Raw genomic sequence first — 14,340 nt, forward strand, 5'->3', positions numbered from 1 at the left:
ATTCTAAATTGCCATGTGGCAGGCTCCAGTATTTTCCAGGTTTCCTCTATATATTTTGGTTTTGTACTTTGGTGATGTAGAATAATCCAGATTTAGTTAACACTCAGAATTAATGTATTGCTTTTTCATTAGTGCATCCCTGATTTTTTTTTTTTTTGGCTTGATGGCAATTGATATTTAGTCTACATTTGAATTTGCTTGAGTGAATGTAGCATCTTTGGTTCAAGCAAGGTGAAGTAGCTGGATTTAGCTAAATTACCTCTGCTGAACTTCTGCTGAATTCAGTGGGATTGCCTGTTGTGGAAATGTGCAGAGTTGGAGCCTTTCATTTCCAGGGCTATTTTTGAACATGTTTCCCCTATTTTATGAGGAGAGAATTATCATTCTGAGGGCACTTTATCTCTTCCTGTTGTAAATCAATTAAATGGGAGACTTCAGCCATTGAAAGACAAAAAGGAATGCTAGCAAGGATGTGGTCTTTTGCCCTCCAGCTTCTCTGTTCTTCTGCACTGAAAGAGCTGGAGCCAAGATGAATGTTGTATGGGCCCATTAGCAGATCTGGGATCCTATTTTTTCTGGATGCATATATCCTGTACTTCTGAGGAACACAGAAATGTTTTAAATTGGTGCAAAAGGGAATGTCTTAGACTACTACATCTCTGACAAGCTGGGTGAGCTAACTCATCACATGCCAATCACACCTACTAAAGGGAAGCAGGATAGAGGCAAAGTCTAAAACTTTGTGATTGTGTATTCACAATGAGAATTGTGAATGAGGATTCGAATCCTTACAATGGGGATTTGAAAACTGAGATTTATGCTGTAGATTTAAATGACAGAATAAAGAATTTAATTACTATATAGCAAAAGCATTAGAGCAGATGCAAAGTAACGCATTTGGCTCTTCAGTAGTGATGTTCTCAGGTGAACATTAGGCTATTGAGATGCCTTTCCATGGCCCGGTGCAGACACACTCGTTCAGCTCTCCAAGCTGCACTGCCTTGTTTGCAGGCTGTAATGAGCTGCACTGCTCCTGGTTCATGGGCTGGATTTGGTATCTGTGCATGGTGCTACGCTGCATTACACAGCATATGGATGGAAAATATAAGCTTACATTTGTTTAATCTTTGATAGGAAATCCAGTGATGACTCCTGGGTGAGCAATGGAACCTACATGGACCTTAGAAAAGAACCTGGTTTTTCCAAACTGGACAATCCTGTCCTTTGGTGAAAGAGGAGCTAAGTGAAGATATTCTGTGCTGTATTCTTGGATCTGATTTAAAAGACATACATATAAAATATAACTATATATATCTATATCTATATATACACATGTATATATACACACACACATACAGAGTACGTGTGTGCATATGTGCAAATGTGCATATCTCCAGAATCATGCTTAATTTAGAAACTGATAATTCATTTCCTTTACTCAACTACTGCAGTGATTGTTTGAATGTATAAATATCCTAACTTCTTTTTATAAAATACTTAATAAATAGTACTGAATGTTAACAGCTAGATGGAAGAGAGAGGAGCTTTTACACTACTTTTTCGATGTGTAATAATGTCAGTTCTGAGTTGAATTATGCCTTACTGAATTGTATTGGAGACAGTAGCATCAGCATCTCCTAGCTGTACTGAGGAATCAGAGTGCAAGCCTTAGTTACTCAAACTGTAGGTAAACTGTAGGTAGGCTTCCACAGTGCAATGAGTAGTTCAGCTGTCTCTGGGCTGGTATAAATTGCTAAAACAGATTATCAGCTAGTGCTGGAATCTGAGTATGATCTTTTGCTGTCTGTAGGAGAGATTTAAGTAAGCTTTTGTTTCTATTAACTTTCTTCTTAGCATTATGGAAGAGGTAGTTCTGAACTTACGTCGGTGGTTCTACTGCCTTACACATAAACTGTACCCGGTTAAATGTAGTGCTAGAAAGTCAGGAATCGCCAAAATTTTCCAGTGGGAAAAACTTTCACTTCAAATTTATAGCCCCCAACAGGGCAAGAGGAGGAGATCATTTGTATATACTGCTTGAGCACTGACTAGATGAAGAAGCTCTCTCTTTTTCCAGTAAGTGATACCTATACAGAGCACGAAATCCTGTGCTTCCATAGCTTCATTTGTTTTTATTAACCTAAAAATCGCAACAGTAAGACTTTTTAAAAAGTAAGTAAACTGATTGTTTTAAGCTACAAATTTTTTCCTAGTATTTTGATATTTTCTACCTCTTAAATAAATAACATATTTAAGATCTTATATTTAAAAAATTACCATCTGCCTTATGGAGAAGTGTACGGAGTCTTTGATCTTCCTCTGTTTGTTATGTTCAGATAAATATTTAAGTGTCTTGCACTACATCAATTACATCCCTTTCCTGTAATTTTATATATATGACTCAATTTGTGAAGCTACTAAACCATAGGTCAGAAATTTAGCAGGAAACAAATGTAGCAGACGCCTCACTTTTGAATGAAGATTCTAGAGATGGGCAGTATTTTTGGTTTTTTCCATCAAATCACAATGCCATAGTCATTAACAGAATAATTTGCATTCCTATCTGCAACCCAAGCCTGATCCACAATTCTTCAAATTTGCTCTATGTCTGCAACTCTCTGGCAGCAATGCAGTTTTCCATGTGATAGAGCTGTATTCTGTCACCACCCCCTTTTCTTTCTGTACATGCCACTGTAAAGACGCAAAAGAAACCCAAATGCTAGCATGTTAAATTGGTTTATAACTGGAACAACTGGACATGGCATGGACAAAGTAGACTCCTAGGAGGACAGACTAGTAGCTTAGAAAAGCTTGCACTTTACTGCAATTGTGCTGCATTGTTCTAGAGAAATCCCATTAAAAATGGATCCATGTATTATATGTAACATGAAGGAAATACTATGAAGACTTTCAATTTTAAGCAATATCTGTGGTGTCAGATTAGATGTATATTTGAATTTTGCTTTCTGTTACCTTGAAGCCTCATTGTCTCAGAGGCAGGTGAATGCTTTTTCACCATTTTTTGTTTTGCCCAGCATCTCTGCCTCACCATCATTTCTGTGATTTATTACCAAAGAAGTTAGCATAATTATTTCTAATTAATATGTCTTTGAAAAACTTGACTACTACGCCAGCAAGACAAGGTTCACATTTATATGAAGACAAAATCTGGGCTTTGATTCCAAAGGAAATCTTAACCTTTGGGGGCTGTTTGGCTTTTCAAGGAAAATGAGGTTCTCTTCATGACTTGTTCCCTTCCTGTCTTGCATCCTTGTATTAACTGTCAAGATCCGCACAGGAATGAGTTGACAATTGTAATTATCCTTGCTGTTGGTAATTACAATTTATACTAAAAATAAGGTTCATTTAAAAACAAAGGAGGGTAGAGGAAATAAAAGCTTTTAAGAAAAGGAACAAAATTTGTGGAAGTTGCATTAAGCTTGCTCATTGTCATATTTGGCAGCTATTGTGATACTGTCTGATCTGATTGCTGGGTTTGTATAGTCTGTGTGTGGAGGGGATTCCCCCATACAGGTATTAAACAAAACAAATCTCATATGGAGTATTTGAGTCATGATTTTTGAGAAATCAGACTGGCAGTGCCAAGTCTGATTTCTCTAAAACTCCAAACTGTCTGAAATACATGGGATTAATGACAAGAAGCATTGGGCTGAGCAGTGCCTTATATAAAAATTTCTTCATCAAAATTTTCATATCAAGAAAGTAAACTCCAGAATTTTAGTATTGTCTCCATAAAAATGCCTGAGAATAATCCAGGGCATTTCTTAAATGCATGAAGCAAAATCATTGAACAAGTGTAAACCTGAAATACACGCCTCCAAACGCAATGTAACCAGTTGTGAATTATCCTCTGACCCCACATTTCCAACTGCAGTATAGTTTTCCTTGCTTACTTTTGTATGAAACAATTGGGTTTAGTTGTTAAACATCTGTTAATTGTATATTAAGAAGTGGAAGAAAATTGTCTTGATGTTAGTTCTGTGTACTTCTGCATGTAAATATATTCAACATTCACAAATCTTAATATATTCTATAAAGTTATTCTTGGAAAAATATGAAATTTTGGTAATTTTCTCCCCGAAAACTTCAGCTGTGTTAATGGGTGCAAAATTTATATTAGCTTTCTGCAGTATAATTAAGACAACTGTTATTTTTAATAACTGACACTGAGGGACTTTTTACCCACTATTTCTACCCTGAATAGTAAAAAAAAAATCAGCAACTTAACTGCTTCCTTTCATACACAGCTGTGATCCCCCAAGGAGTGTAGCTCAGTGGATCAGTCTTAAAATTTCCTGATGACCCTTGCCTGCTGTTATAGCGCTCTTATTTAATGACTTTATAAACATCACTTAAGATGATTTTGGAGGCCATTTAGAGAAGCACTCATCCAGCTCTGCCTTTCTTTGTGCCTCTTCACAAAGTAAAACCCTTGGTATAAACTTCCGTCAAGGTGGAGCAGCTCAGGCCTTTGGGTGTTGAAACCCTGCTTCAGTTTTCAAGTTGCAAAGCATAGAAAGAAAAAAAATCCAGGGAAATATTTTACCTAGGAACAGAAACCCACAGCTCTACTTTCAGATTTGCAGGCTTGATGCTTAGTTTCTGATTTTGGTACAGCATCACTTGTTCAGGAGGCGACTCTGGATAGCATCAAGTGCCCTTTAGACCAAGTGGAACTAGAATCCATCATTAATTACTGCATTCCTTTGTGGATCTCTGTTCTCTGAGATATGCTTGGTGTGATAGCTTGTCAGCACTGATCAACTCCTTTTAGATGCTTTTTGAAATACAGACCCAGCAGTCTGTACTTAGGTTCTTTATGCAGAGCTTGGAAAGTTAGATGCCTGGAAGGAAGATTAAAATCAGCCCAAATGTTGATAAGGAAACGTCCTGGAGATCTGTTCTTCTACCAACCAGTTTTCTCTGAAGGACTGGAAACGGAATTGATGCTTTCTTTTAAAACCTGAAGGATGTAATAGTTGCAAACACCTTATTATCTGGCAGCTTAGTGTTGAATCCAGATCACTGTACAGCAATTCATGGGACCAGAACTAGGGCCCAATCAGGGACAGCTTTCATGTTGCACAAAGGTCCAGTGCTGGTCTCAAAACAAACAACTCCCCCAAAAAACCCCAACCTAACAAAGACCTCACCCCTTCCCATGCCCCCTACTTGCCCTCAGCTGTTTACAGTCCTGTTCAGGTTTTCTATGTGTTCTTTTATTCAGTGTCCCATTTTTCTTTTTATTAAAAAAACCTGATGAATAGGAAAACAGTCCATTCTAACAAATGATAAATCATGCCTAGAGGCTGTAGTTATTCTTTCCCCATAAGCATAATGGCCTCCTTCTGTATCTTTTCCTTGAAAGTGAGCAAGACTTTTACACTCTGAAGTCAGACCTGGTAAGGGTAGTGTGCTATGGAAATATGCAGCTGTATCTTCTGAGCAGATCCTAATTATGAATGTCCTTGCATCTGCTTTTGTGTAAATCTCGTGTTGTCTCTCCAAATGACCAGCTTGGCAGAGCAGGAAACTTTGAACATACCTTGTTTTGTTCAGTATGGCTTCTTTTTTGTGTACAACTCACACAGAGGGGGCAAGCTGAAGAGGAGTGCAAAACTTCACCCATGGTGCATTTTAATAGAGAGAAGGATGACATCCAACTCGTCCACATAACTGAATACATCTTGCAAGGGCTAGAATGAGATGGTGCTATTCAAAGGAATTACATTAAAATGAAAGGTTTTTTTGGTGTAGCGTGCTTTCATTCATGAATTATGCCTACAATAAATAAAATTTACAGTGTTCACTAGCCCATCCTTTCTATTTTCTAGCTACTGATGGGTGCAACTTACTCCAGCAGCTGTGGGCTCATAAGAAATTGCACATTATCTGGCTTATCTTTTGAAACTTAGTAAATGCTGTAACTTGCCACCAAATGTATTACTGTACTGCTCAGTTCTTAGATGCTATTCTCGCTGCAGCTTTTTGAAAGCAATAAGAGAAATTTTCCACATAAGTAGTTGCCATATGTTAAAGAATTATTTTAAATGGCTCCTTTTTTTAATATAAATTGTGGATTTGGTGTTTTTCATGTGTTAAAAAAAAACCCACTGTATTAAAGCTTATGAGAGTGTTTGTTTGGGATGTTGATCCACAAGAGGTGATGACCTCTGTCAGCTCCACACCTTGGAGATGGTTGGCATCCCTGACAGTCTGAAAGTCTTTGTGTTAACAGTTATTTTGCTAGTTCCAGTACTGGAAAAACATACCACATGTATGAGGTATTACATAAGCAAAGCTGCTAAATGCTGAATTTGTTGTTTGTTTTGATAGGGCATTAGTGATTTCAGAATGAGGAACGGTATCTTATGTATAAGAATTATCACTGACTTTCAGATATTTGAGAATAGTCTCTGTAGTCAGGACCATCCCTGTTTTCTGCTTCACTCTAAAAATTTGTAATAATGCTGGAGTACCTTGATGCACAGCTTGATTTATTATTTTTATCTCTGTAACCAATTTAGTTGGATGTTAATAAATCATACTTGCAAAAGGTCACAGAGCACCCTGACTTTTTCCCAGGGGTTGTAAGCATCTTTCTTCCAAGGTTGTTAGTGGCAGCTGAAACAAATCTCACTGCTGCAGTGATCTGTGCTTTTTTACACTTTGCAAAATGGCAAGTAGGAAAGAGCTTCCATCTGCTAGAACCCTTATTTATCACTCTTACAATCTGTCTGGTAGTTGTGCAATGTTCCAGTTGTACTGTTCTCTACAGCTCTTCTGCATGGCTATTGTGCCAGACACTGGGGCAGGAAAAGGGGTAAGCTGATGGAATCCATTTACAGCTGTCAGCTTGTTCTTAAAAGCAGTTTTTAGCAGACAGATATGCAGCATAAATATTACGCTTTAGCATGAATGCAGAAACCACAACCTAAATGTTCTTCATAAAACAACTTTTAAAAACAAGGAAACATGGTATTTACTGGATAAATAACTGGAAAGAAAGGATATCAATGTGGTGGTTTTTCCCTTAGAGATGGTGCTTCAGGACAGCTCTGCCAATCCGATCTCAAGTATGTCTCACAGTCCCACCACATGTGTATAAGATGCAATATGGATGGACTAGGATCTTGAAAAATGTGGGAGTACAGTGAGCGTAACTCCTGACCAACGTGAAATTCCTGACTGCAGTTCTGCAGCACCTTGCAGCCTCAGTGTCTACAAAGACTTGGTGGGAGGGAACATGGAGCTTTCAGGAAGAGCTGGGAAAACTGGATCTATAAATTTGTTACCATGCAAAATATCCTCAGCTGTTATACATGGCAGAATTAGGACAGAGGCCAAAAGAAAAACAGTCTTTATACTGGGCAAGAATCAGCTCCTGGCTTTTTGAAATCCAGCCATTTTGGTTCTGTTGGGTTAAGAACTTTGGAACTTTCTCATCATGTCAGGGGGAATCATTTCATTGCTGATTTATTTCATAGAGATCTGATGTGGTTTAATTGGAAATAACTAGCATTTAGTTCAAGTTGCTAGGGAAGTTGTGGTTTATAGAAGCAATAATATTTTTTCATAATTATAAAAGGGAGAGGAAGACTGCAATGGATGCTCATTACTGGTGCCCTCCTCATGAACACCTAGGGCAGCAGGTGTTCTCTCTTAGGAAGAAATGGATATGGAGTGGATTTCTCATGACTGCCCCTTCAAGCTAATACCATGCCAAGTGCCCACAGTGTGGTCAGTGCTATCCAGACAAAACAGGCTGTCCTCCCCTACAGAAGTGCAAGGTAAACTTGGCATGTATAGACCTTGCATCCAATTTGTGTTTAAGCTCAGTTGTCTGTTCATTTACAGTAATCTCTATTTTAAAGTCATTTTGCTTACTGCAAAATGATTCAAACCTTCATAGCGTGAGGAAAAACACTGACAGCTGAGCAAAGCTTGCTCTACATAGTAACCAACACATCTTGGTTTTTTTTGTTGTTGTTTTTTATGCCTCTGTTATATTCCTTTCATGTTGCAAATGTTGCTCTCTGTGCTTGGTTTATTGGTTTTTAATTTAGACCTCTGTTGTATGCATAAGAATTTGTAGGGTTACTCTCTATTTTTAAATGGGGTGAAAAGCTGGCCAGATACCAAATTCTGATGTATACTTATGAACTTGTATCTTTGCTTACTCTGCCCAAGGGAAATATTTGAAATTACTTTTTGCAGACTCTTATTTGAAATAAATCAATATTGCTCTACTGAGCTGAGCGTAACCGAGGCTTAAGTTAACTGAAAATTTGTCTTTGTGGGTTCGTTGATGCAAGTTTTTACAGGTTCTTGAAACAGTAATAAATTCTTGGAACACAAGATGTTGTGTATGAACATCTGCTGATGTTTCTGACCATAATTTCACAGACTCCAGGAATTATTGTCTTCCTCTAAATATTAGGGCACTACTTCTCCTTGAGGATTTTATGTGCTGATGTTTCACTTGCTATTCTAGTAAAACCAGCTGTTAGAATTCAAAAGTACAATTGTTTTTGCTTAGTTAACATGTTTTGTCTTTATTAAAACTTCTTTATAAAAATTGATTTCCAAAACTAAAAATTTCTTACTTTTCAGCTTGTGTTAAAGAAATAAAGGTTGCAGTAAGTCAACATTGAATTACTGCAGTACATGCCTTGAAAAATCCTCTCCTCCTTAGGTTTTTATGAGGGTATGTCTGCAATGCCTAGATTGCTGCCTAAGGCAAGGAAAATTATGTAGATTTATCAATAGATGAGAACCTGTCTAATAGCTGAAAGAGATTTACAGTTTTGTTTACTGCTAGGTTTGTTATCATTTCGGCAGTTGACAGATTGAAGATGGAGTGAAGTCAAGAGATCATCCTACTTGTATTCATTGTTTGCTACTTGTACTTCAGTCAATGAACCAAACCCTGTGAAGGCAACTAAGAGCTATATCGGTTTTTTGGATGGAAAAATCAATTTTTCTTATGAGGTTCAGAAATAGTGCACCAAATTATGAAGTCCTTTGGTGGGGAAAATCTTTTACCAAGGACTTTGCCTAAGAGAGCACTGCAAACAGGTTAGTTAGGGCAAGCTTGACTTTTTCTGAGTTCTCTAGTTACTAAAGGATGGTGAGCTTAGCCCTTCCTTGACACATCCCCTTTCATTTCGGAGACAGAGTAAAGCTTCAGTTAAAGTTCATGCAGGAGAGAGAACTCTGGGATATTACATTCTCACCTTTTGTGAATAGTGAATACCAGGAACTGAAAAAGAGGATGTACCACATCACAAAAAAAAAAAAAAAAAAAGAGCCATAGTTGGAGCTCCATTGAATTCTATCTAGCTGCAAAGCTTCCTAAAGCTGATGCTCATGTGAGTGCTTTGTCTTGATACCAACATGAATTGGTGGTTTGACATGATGGGAGAAAGGAATGAGAGGAAAGAGTATATATTGAAATATGATTCTCAGTATTGAAGCGAGCAGTCATGAGGTCCTAGGAAAAAGGAGTACCTGCAGTTTATGCTTTCCCAGTACTGGTTGCTCATTGTTTCCTTTCCTGATAGTGCTTCCTCTCAGGACACAGCTGGTCTTCCTTCTCTTTTAGAAACTGTATTGCCCACACTGTGGTATGTTGGCATTGGTGAGGCTGGACAGTAACTGTGGGAGAACCAAATAAGCCCCATCTCAAGCTGACAGCAACTGGTTCTGCAGGAGAAGTACGATCCCATCTCCCAGTTTCAAAGCGTTGTCTCTTTGGCAATAAGAAAGCCATCCTCCCAAGGGTACTTGCATCACCTGTTACAGATGACATTCACCCAAATCAGTGCACCATTCAGACAAACAAGGGCAGTACAAACAGCAAGGACACCAGTTTTAGTCCTGTGATGGAGCAAATAAATTACACTTTCAATTGTTAGAGAAGAGGTTGTTTTCCAGCATAGCAAAGAGCTGGTCTGTATGTGTAACTGCAATATAACAAATAGTGTCAACAACCTGGAGTTGTGTGACTCTCTCCTGAGCCACCACCAGTACAAATTTGCAGGACATGACTGCTCTGTAGTGGTTCCTGCTCTGTTCAGAAGGACAGCTGCAGCCTTTTCACAGAATCAGTTGGGTTGGAAGGGACCACAGTGGATCATCTAGTCCAACCTCCCTGTTCTAGCAGGGTCATCCTAGAGCACATGGCACAGGATTGCACCCAGATGGTTCTTGAATGTCTCCAGTGAGGGACACTGGGCAACCTGTTCCAGTGTGGGGTCAGTCACACAGTAAAGAAGTTCTTCCTCGTGTTCAGGTGGAATTTCCTGTGCAGCAGTTTCTGCCCATTGCCTCTTGTCCTGTTGCTTGGCACCAGTGAGAACAGCCTGGCTCCATCCTCTTGGCTCCCTCCCTTCAGATACTGATAGACACTGATGAGGTCTGCTTTCCAGCCCTTGCTCCTTGTTTCAAAAAGAACTGTGTTCTTTTACATGCTGTTCCCTTTCATGGGGAAAATTCCAGGTATGTTCTTACCCCACTGCCTGTAGGACACTGAAAAGCAAACACTTCACATGCTAAAATTAGGAGGAGCAATAGCAAGCTGAAAAATGAAGTGGCTTTAAGAAGAAACACGCGGCCTTCCTCTTGGTACCCAACAGGGCTGAACTATCATCCCTGTGTGAAATGGGGTGGGGTTTTAACTTTTGTCCTCCTACAGCAGAAGGTGTAAACAGCTCCTGGCAGTTCCTGCTGCAGAGCCCCTGGGAAGCTGCAGGAATCCTGACTCACTTGTAGGAGCAATGCAGCCTCACTGATCCTCAGGACCCTCCGTAGCCACTGACTTCTTTCCTGTTTGTGGTCTTCTCCTCAATGCATCTGCTACTTTTATGGGCCATGGCTTGCTTCAAAGATTGTTGAACAAAAATCTCAATTTCTATCTTTGTGGGCACTTAAAACTGCAATTCTTTTTTTGTTCTGGAGAAACCCCTTTCAGATTGCCCTGGAACAGGAATTTCTGCTGTTGTTCCCACAAAAGAGACTGAGCTGGCAATTAACAGGTAATGAGAAGGGGGGTTATGGAGTGGCAAAACAACTAGAAAAGAAAACAAAGGAGGCACAAAAACCAAAAGGGAGAGAGAAAATATGTTTAAAATCATCATAAAGCTATTGCTACAGATGTAGTAAATTAAAATATGCATCTGGTGTTACTCAATGAAATATTAATGTTAGCTTCTGAACACTTTGTAAGGTTTGACTATGGCCATGCTCCAGTTCTGCAGCAGCGCAACACAAGCACCACCCGGCTGGCTGCCCCGTGGGGGACTGCAATCACATACTGCCCATTCTTCAGAAAATTCTTCCCAGATCATTTGCTCCCACAGGTGGATAGTGAGTTTTTTTGAGGATGCTTGTGTATGCACATTCAGAGGCTGCAAAAGGAATTGCATGGAACAGAACAAATCTGGAGAGCTGATCAAAGAAAACTACACCCAGCTTTTCTCTCTACAGGCGGCTTCAGCCCTGGGTTCTTTCCCAGGGATCTTTTAACTCCTGTTGCTTTGCCAATTTTGTCCTAAATTTTGTATGTGTTCTTTAGATATAGTTTCCTTAGTTCTTCCATTCACTGTAACTTTAAGGTTGTCTATAAATAGCAAAATCACGATGAACTGCCCTAATTTTAGGGTGACATTTTTTACTGATCTGAAGATGTAACAGTAGAATAATTATGAATGGAAGTAGGATTTATTAAAACAATGTATATTATGTGAGCATTTACAATCAGTTACCTAGCTGCCCATAATAGTAGGCACTGTACAACTCTATGTGGTGCCATGGGCTGTACAGTTAGATTTCAGAGCAGTGCCAGAAACCCTGCCAGAGTGCTTACAGTCTGAAAACTGTACATGTGCAGAGATGCAAATATGAAGGGCTTCATTTTTAGGAGGCATAGTGACAGGTATCCTCTGTTTGCAAGGTTTCATTGAAAAACAAAATCCTAGTATTTTTTATTTAAATACATTTGGTCATTTTGACTTTGTAGCTTCTGTTCCAACTGGCCAAGAATTGAACATGTAGAAAAAAGAAGAAAAATTAAGAAGCATGAGGTGCAAGCTAAATTTCAGATTTTATTACTGATACATTTTTTAGACTTCGGAAGTTTAATGTTGAAGGTTTAGTGTAGTCAAATACTTTAAAAATAACTGTTTATACAGGACCTACATGAAAGTTGTTTAGGGCTCCTACACAACAGTTTGAGAGCCATTCCTTTTGGCTAATTATTGAGGAAGTTTTACTGCTAAATAGATTGAACAATATAGCAGCCAGATGGTTTTTGATAAAACATTAATGAAACCAGATGGTTTCTAATAAACTGTTATGGAAGGCTTTTGAGACATGCAAGAAATGTTATCTTCTCCTAAGTCTTCATATATCAATATTGTAAAAGAAATAAAGTTCTGTGGCTTCCATCTAGTCTACAATAAATTTTAAAGTTAGAAGCACCAAGTTCATGCAAATTCCTGCAAACTGTTCTCCATATGATGGGCCACATCATAGAATCATGGCATGGTTGGAGAGAATGACAGACGGGAGCCCTGTGCCACAACATGTACACTACAGAAAGGCAGACGTAGCACTGCTTCCCCCATGCCAGCATCAGTGATCACGGCAAAGAGCTCTGACTGAGTTACAGCAAACAGGTTATACTGAACACATCTGCCTCCCTCTGCATCTCAGCATGGCTCTCTCCAGTGGTCCTTCCAAGGGACTACAAGGTCCAGAAGTGAACTCTGTTTTCCTCATATTGGTCCGTAAAGGTAGCACAGTTGAACCTGGCAATACAAGATAGCCTCTAAAGAGTGGCCAAACTCATCTTAGAACAAAATATTCAGAGGGCTAAAGATGTCACCTTTCCATCGTCAAGAGCAGAATGGACAGAAGCTCACATGAACAGGTAGAGAAACACAGCAGAATGGTTTTCTGGTTGCTTCAAACTCACATAGCCCCTCCTGGCTCACTGCACCCTCCCACTCATCTCCCCTTCTCAGGACACAGTCCCTTGCTAAGCCTGTCACTGCTGGCACGGTGGCAGGGCTGATGACAGCTGTAACAGCAGGAGAGTGAGAAAGCTGTTGTGTGCAACAGGAAATGTTTCGGAGGACAGAATGGTATAGGCGAAAAGTACAGAGCATCCCAGCAAAACAGGACATGAATTTTAATGTGGAAGAAAAATGAGGCTGGTTAGTTGATCTGAAAGAAATAAAGGAACAAACAAAAACTGCTGCTCAAAATGGAGGAAAAAAAAGAAATTAATTCTTTTGCTGGTGATTTGGCTTATGTTGCTGGACACCTTTAAAGAGATTTGCTACCCCAAATATCCTTCTCTTCTAAATAGAAGCCCAAAATAGCTTCACGCTTTCTTCCTACTTCCTCCACAGAAATGAGGCCAGCAGAGCCTTCTCCAGCCAGCGTGAGGGTTTTAAAAAAGCCTAGTGTGCAGCAGCAGAGACCTTTGGATGACCTCTGGACACCTCAACAAACAGGCACAATTTTAGTGAGCACTTTCTAGCCAGGTTGGATTGCAAAAACATATTGATGGCTACAAGGTATTATTTGCCATTAGTACTGCTGTTCATGCTGTGAAAGCAATTTAAAAAGATTTGAGATTAAAAAAAAAAAAGCTGTTTAAGAAATCCCCCTTGCAACTAAATTTGTACTGACATCATAATGTCAATGGCTGAAAAAAATAAGGCCAGATTATGCCAGCATACAAAAAAAAAAAAAATCTAATACCAAATGCTTATAGGATGCGAAAGCCTTTTCTGTTTCTGGTAGGAATAACCATTCTGCAATGCTGACATCTTGTGGTGGCATGCTCAGTGGTTTCTTCAATGTCATACCTGAGGAATTTCACACAGCCATACTCAAAAAGCATACAACTATTTTGCTGGGGTCTTTTTTCCCTTTCAGATTACTATCTTCTGTGTTATTATTCACCTATTATGTGCATTACTCATTTTTTAAGTTGTGGCTGTGAAGTCACTTGCCTCACTTCACTTATTTAAAAGGCAGCCAGAACTTGCCCTATACCAAGAGCAATTTGTCCCAGAGGCAAGAGTTTCTCGTTTTCTTGCTCTGCTCCTTCTGCAAGACAATCTTCTCATGGAGGAGCAATGCAGAAGGATCTTCAAACGCAGCAGTGATACACTTCATGCTTCAGCTAAGGAGATGGAGTCTGTGGCTGACAGACCACACAGAGATTCTGTATTTCTCTGATAAGACATTGTTCCTGCTGACATCCCAGCTGGTCGTGGAGTAATCACAGGCTGTGACTTTTGACTG

The 14,340-nt window shown here is 39.2% G+C and overlaps 1 protein-coding gene across 5 annotated transcripts in view; it reads left to right on the plus strand.

Moving 5' to 3' along the window:
- The window catches only part of OSBPL3 (oxysterol binding protein like 3), an 87,986-nt gene extending 79,383 nt beyond the window's left edge, over positions 1-8,603 (plus strand). For all 5 annotated transcript variants that reach the window (XM_032109451.1, XM_032109479.1, XM_032109469.1 and 2 more), the window contains one exon: positions 1,135-8,603. In XM_032109451.1, coding sequence (XP_031965342.1) covers positions 1,135-1,231 — 97 coding nt within the window. In that variant the 3' untranslated portion in view covers positions 1,232-8,603. The remainder of the gene's footprint in view (positions 1-1,134) is intronic.
- Positions 8,604-14,340: the final 5,737 nt, after the last annotated feature.

The sequence above is a fragment of the Corvus moneduloides genome, chromosome 1 (genome assembly GCF_009650955.1).
Source record: "Corvus moneduloides isolate bCorMon1 chromosome 1, bCorMon1.pri, whole genome shotgun sequence".
NCBI lineage: Eukaryota > Metazoa > Chordata > Aves > Passeriformes > Corvidae > Corvus > Corvus moneduloides.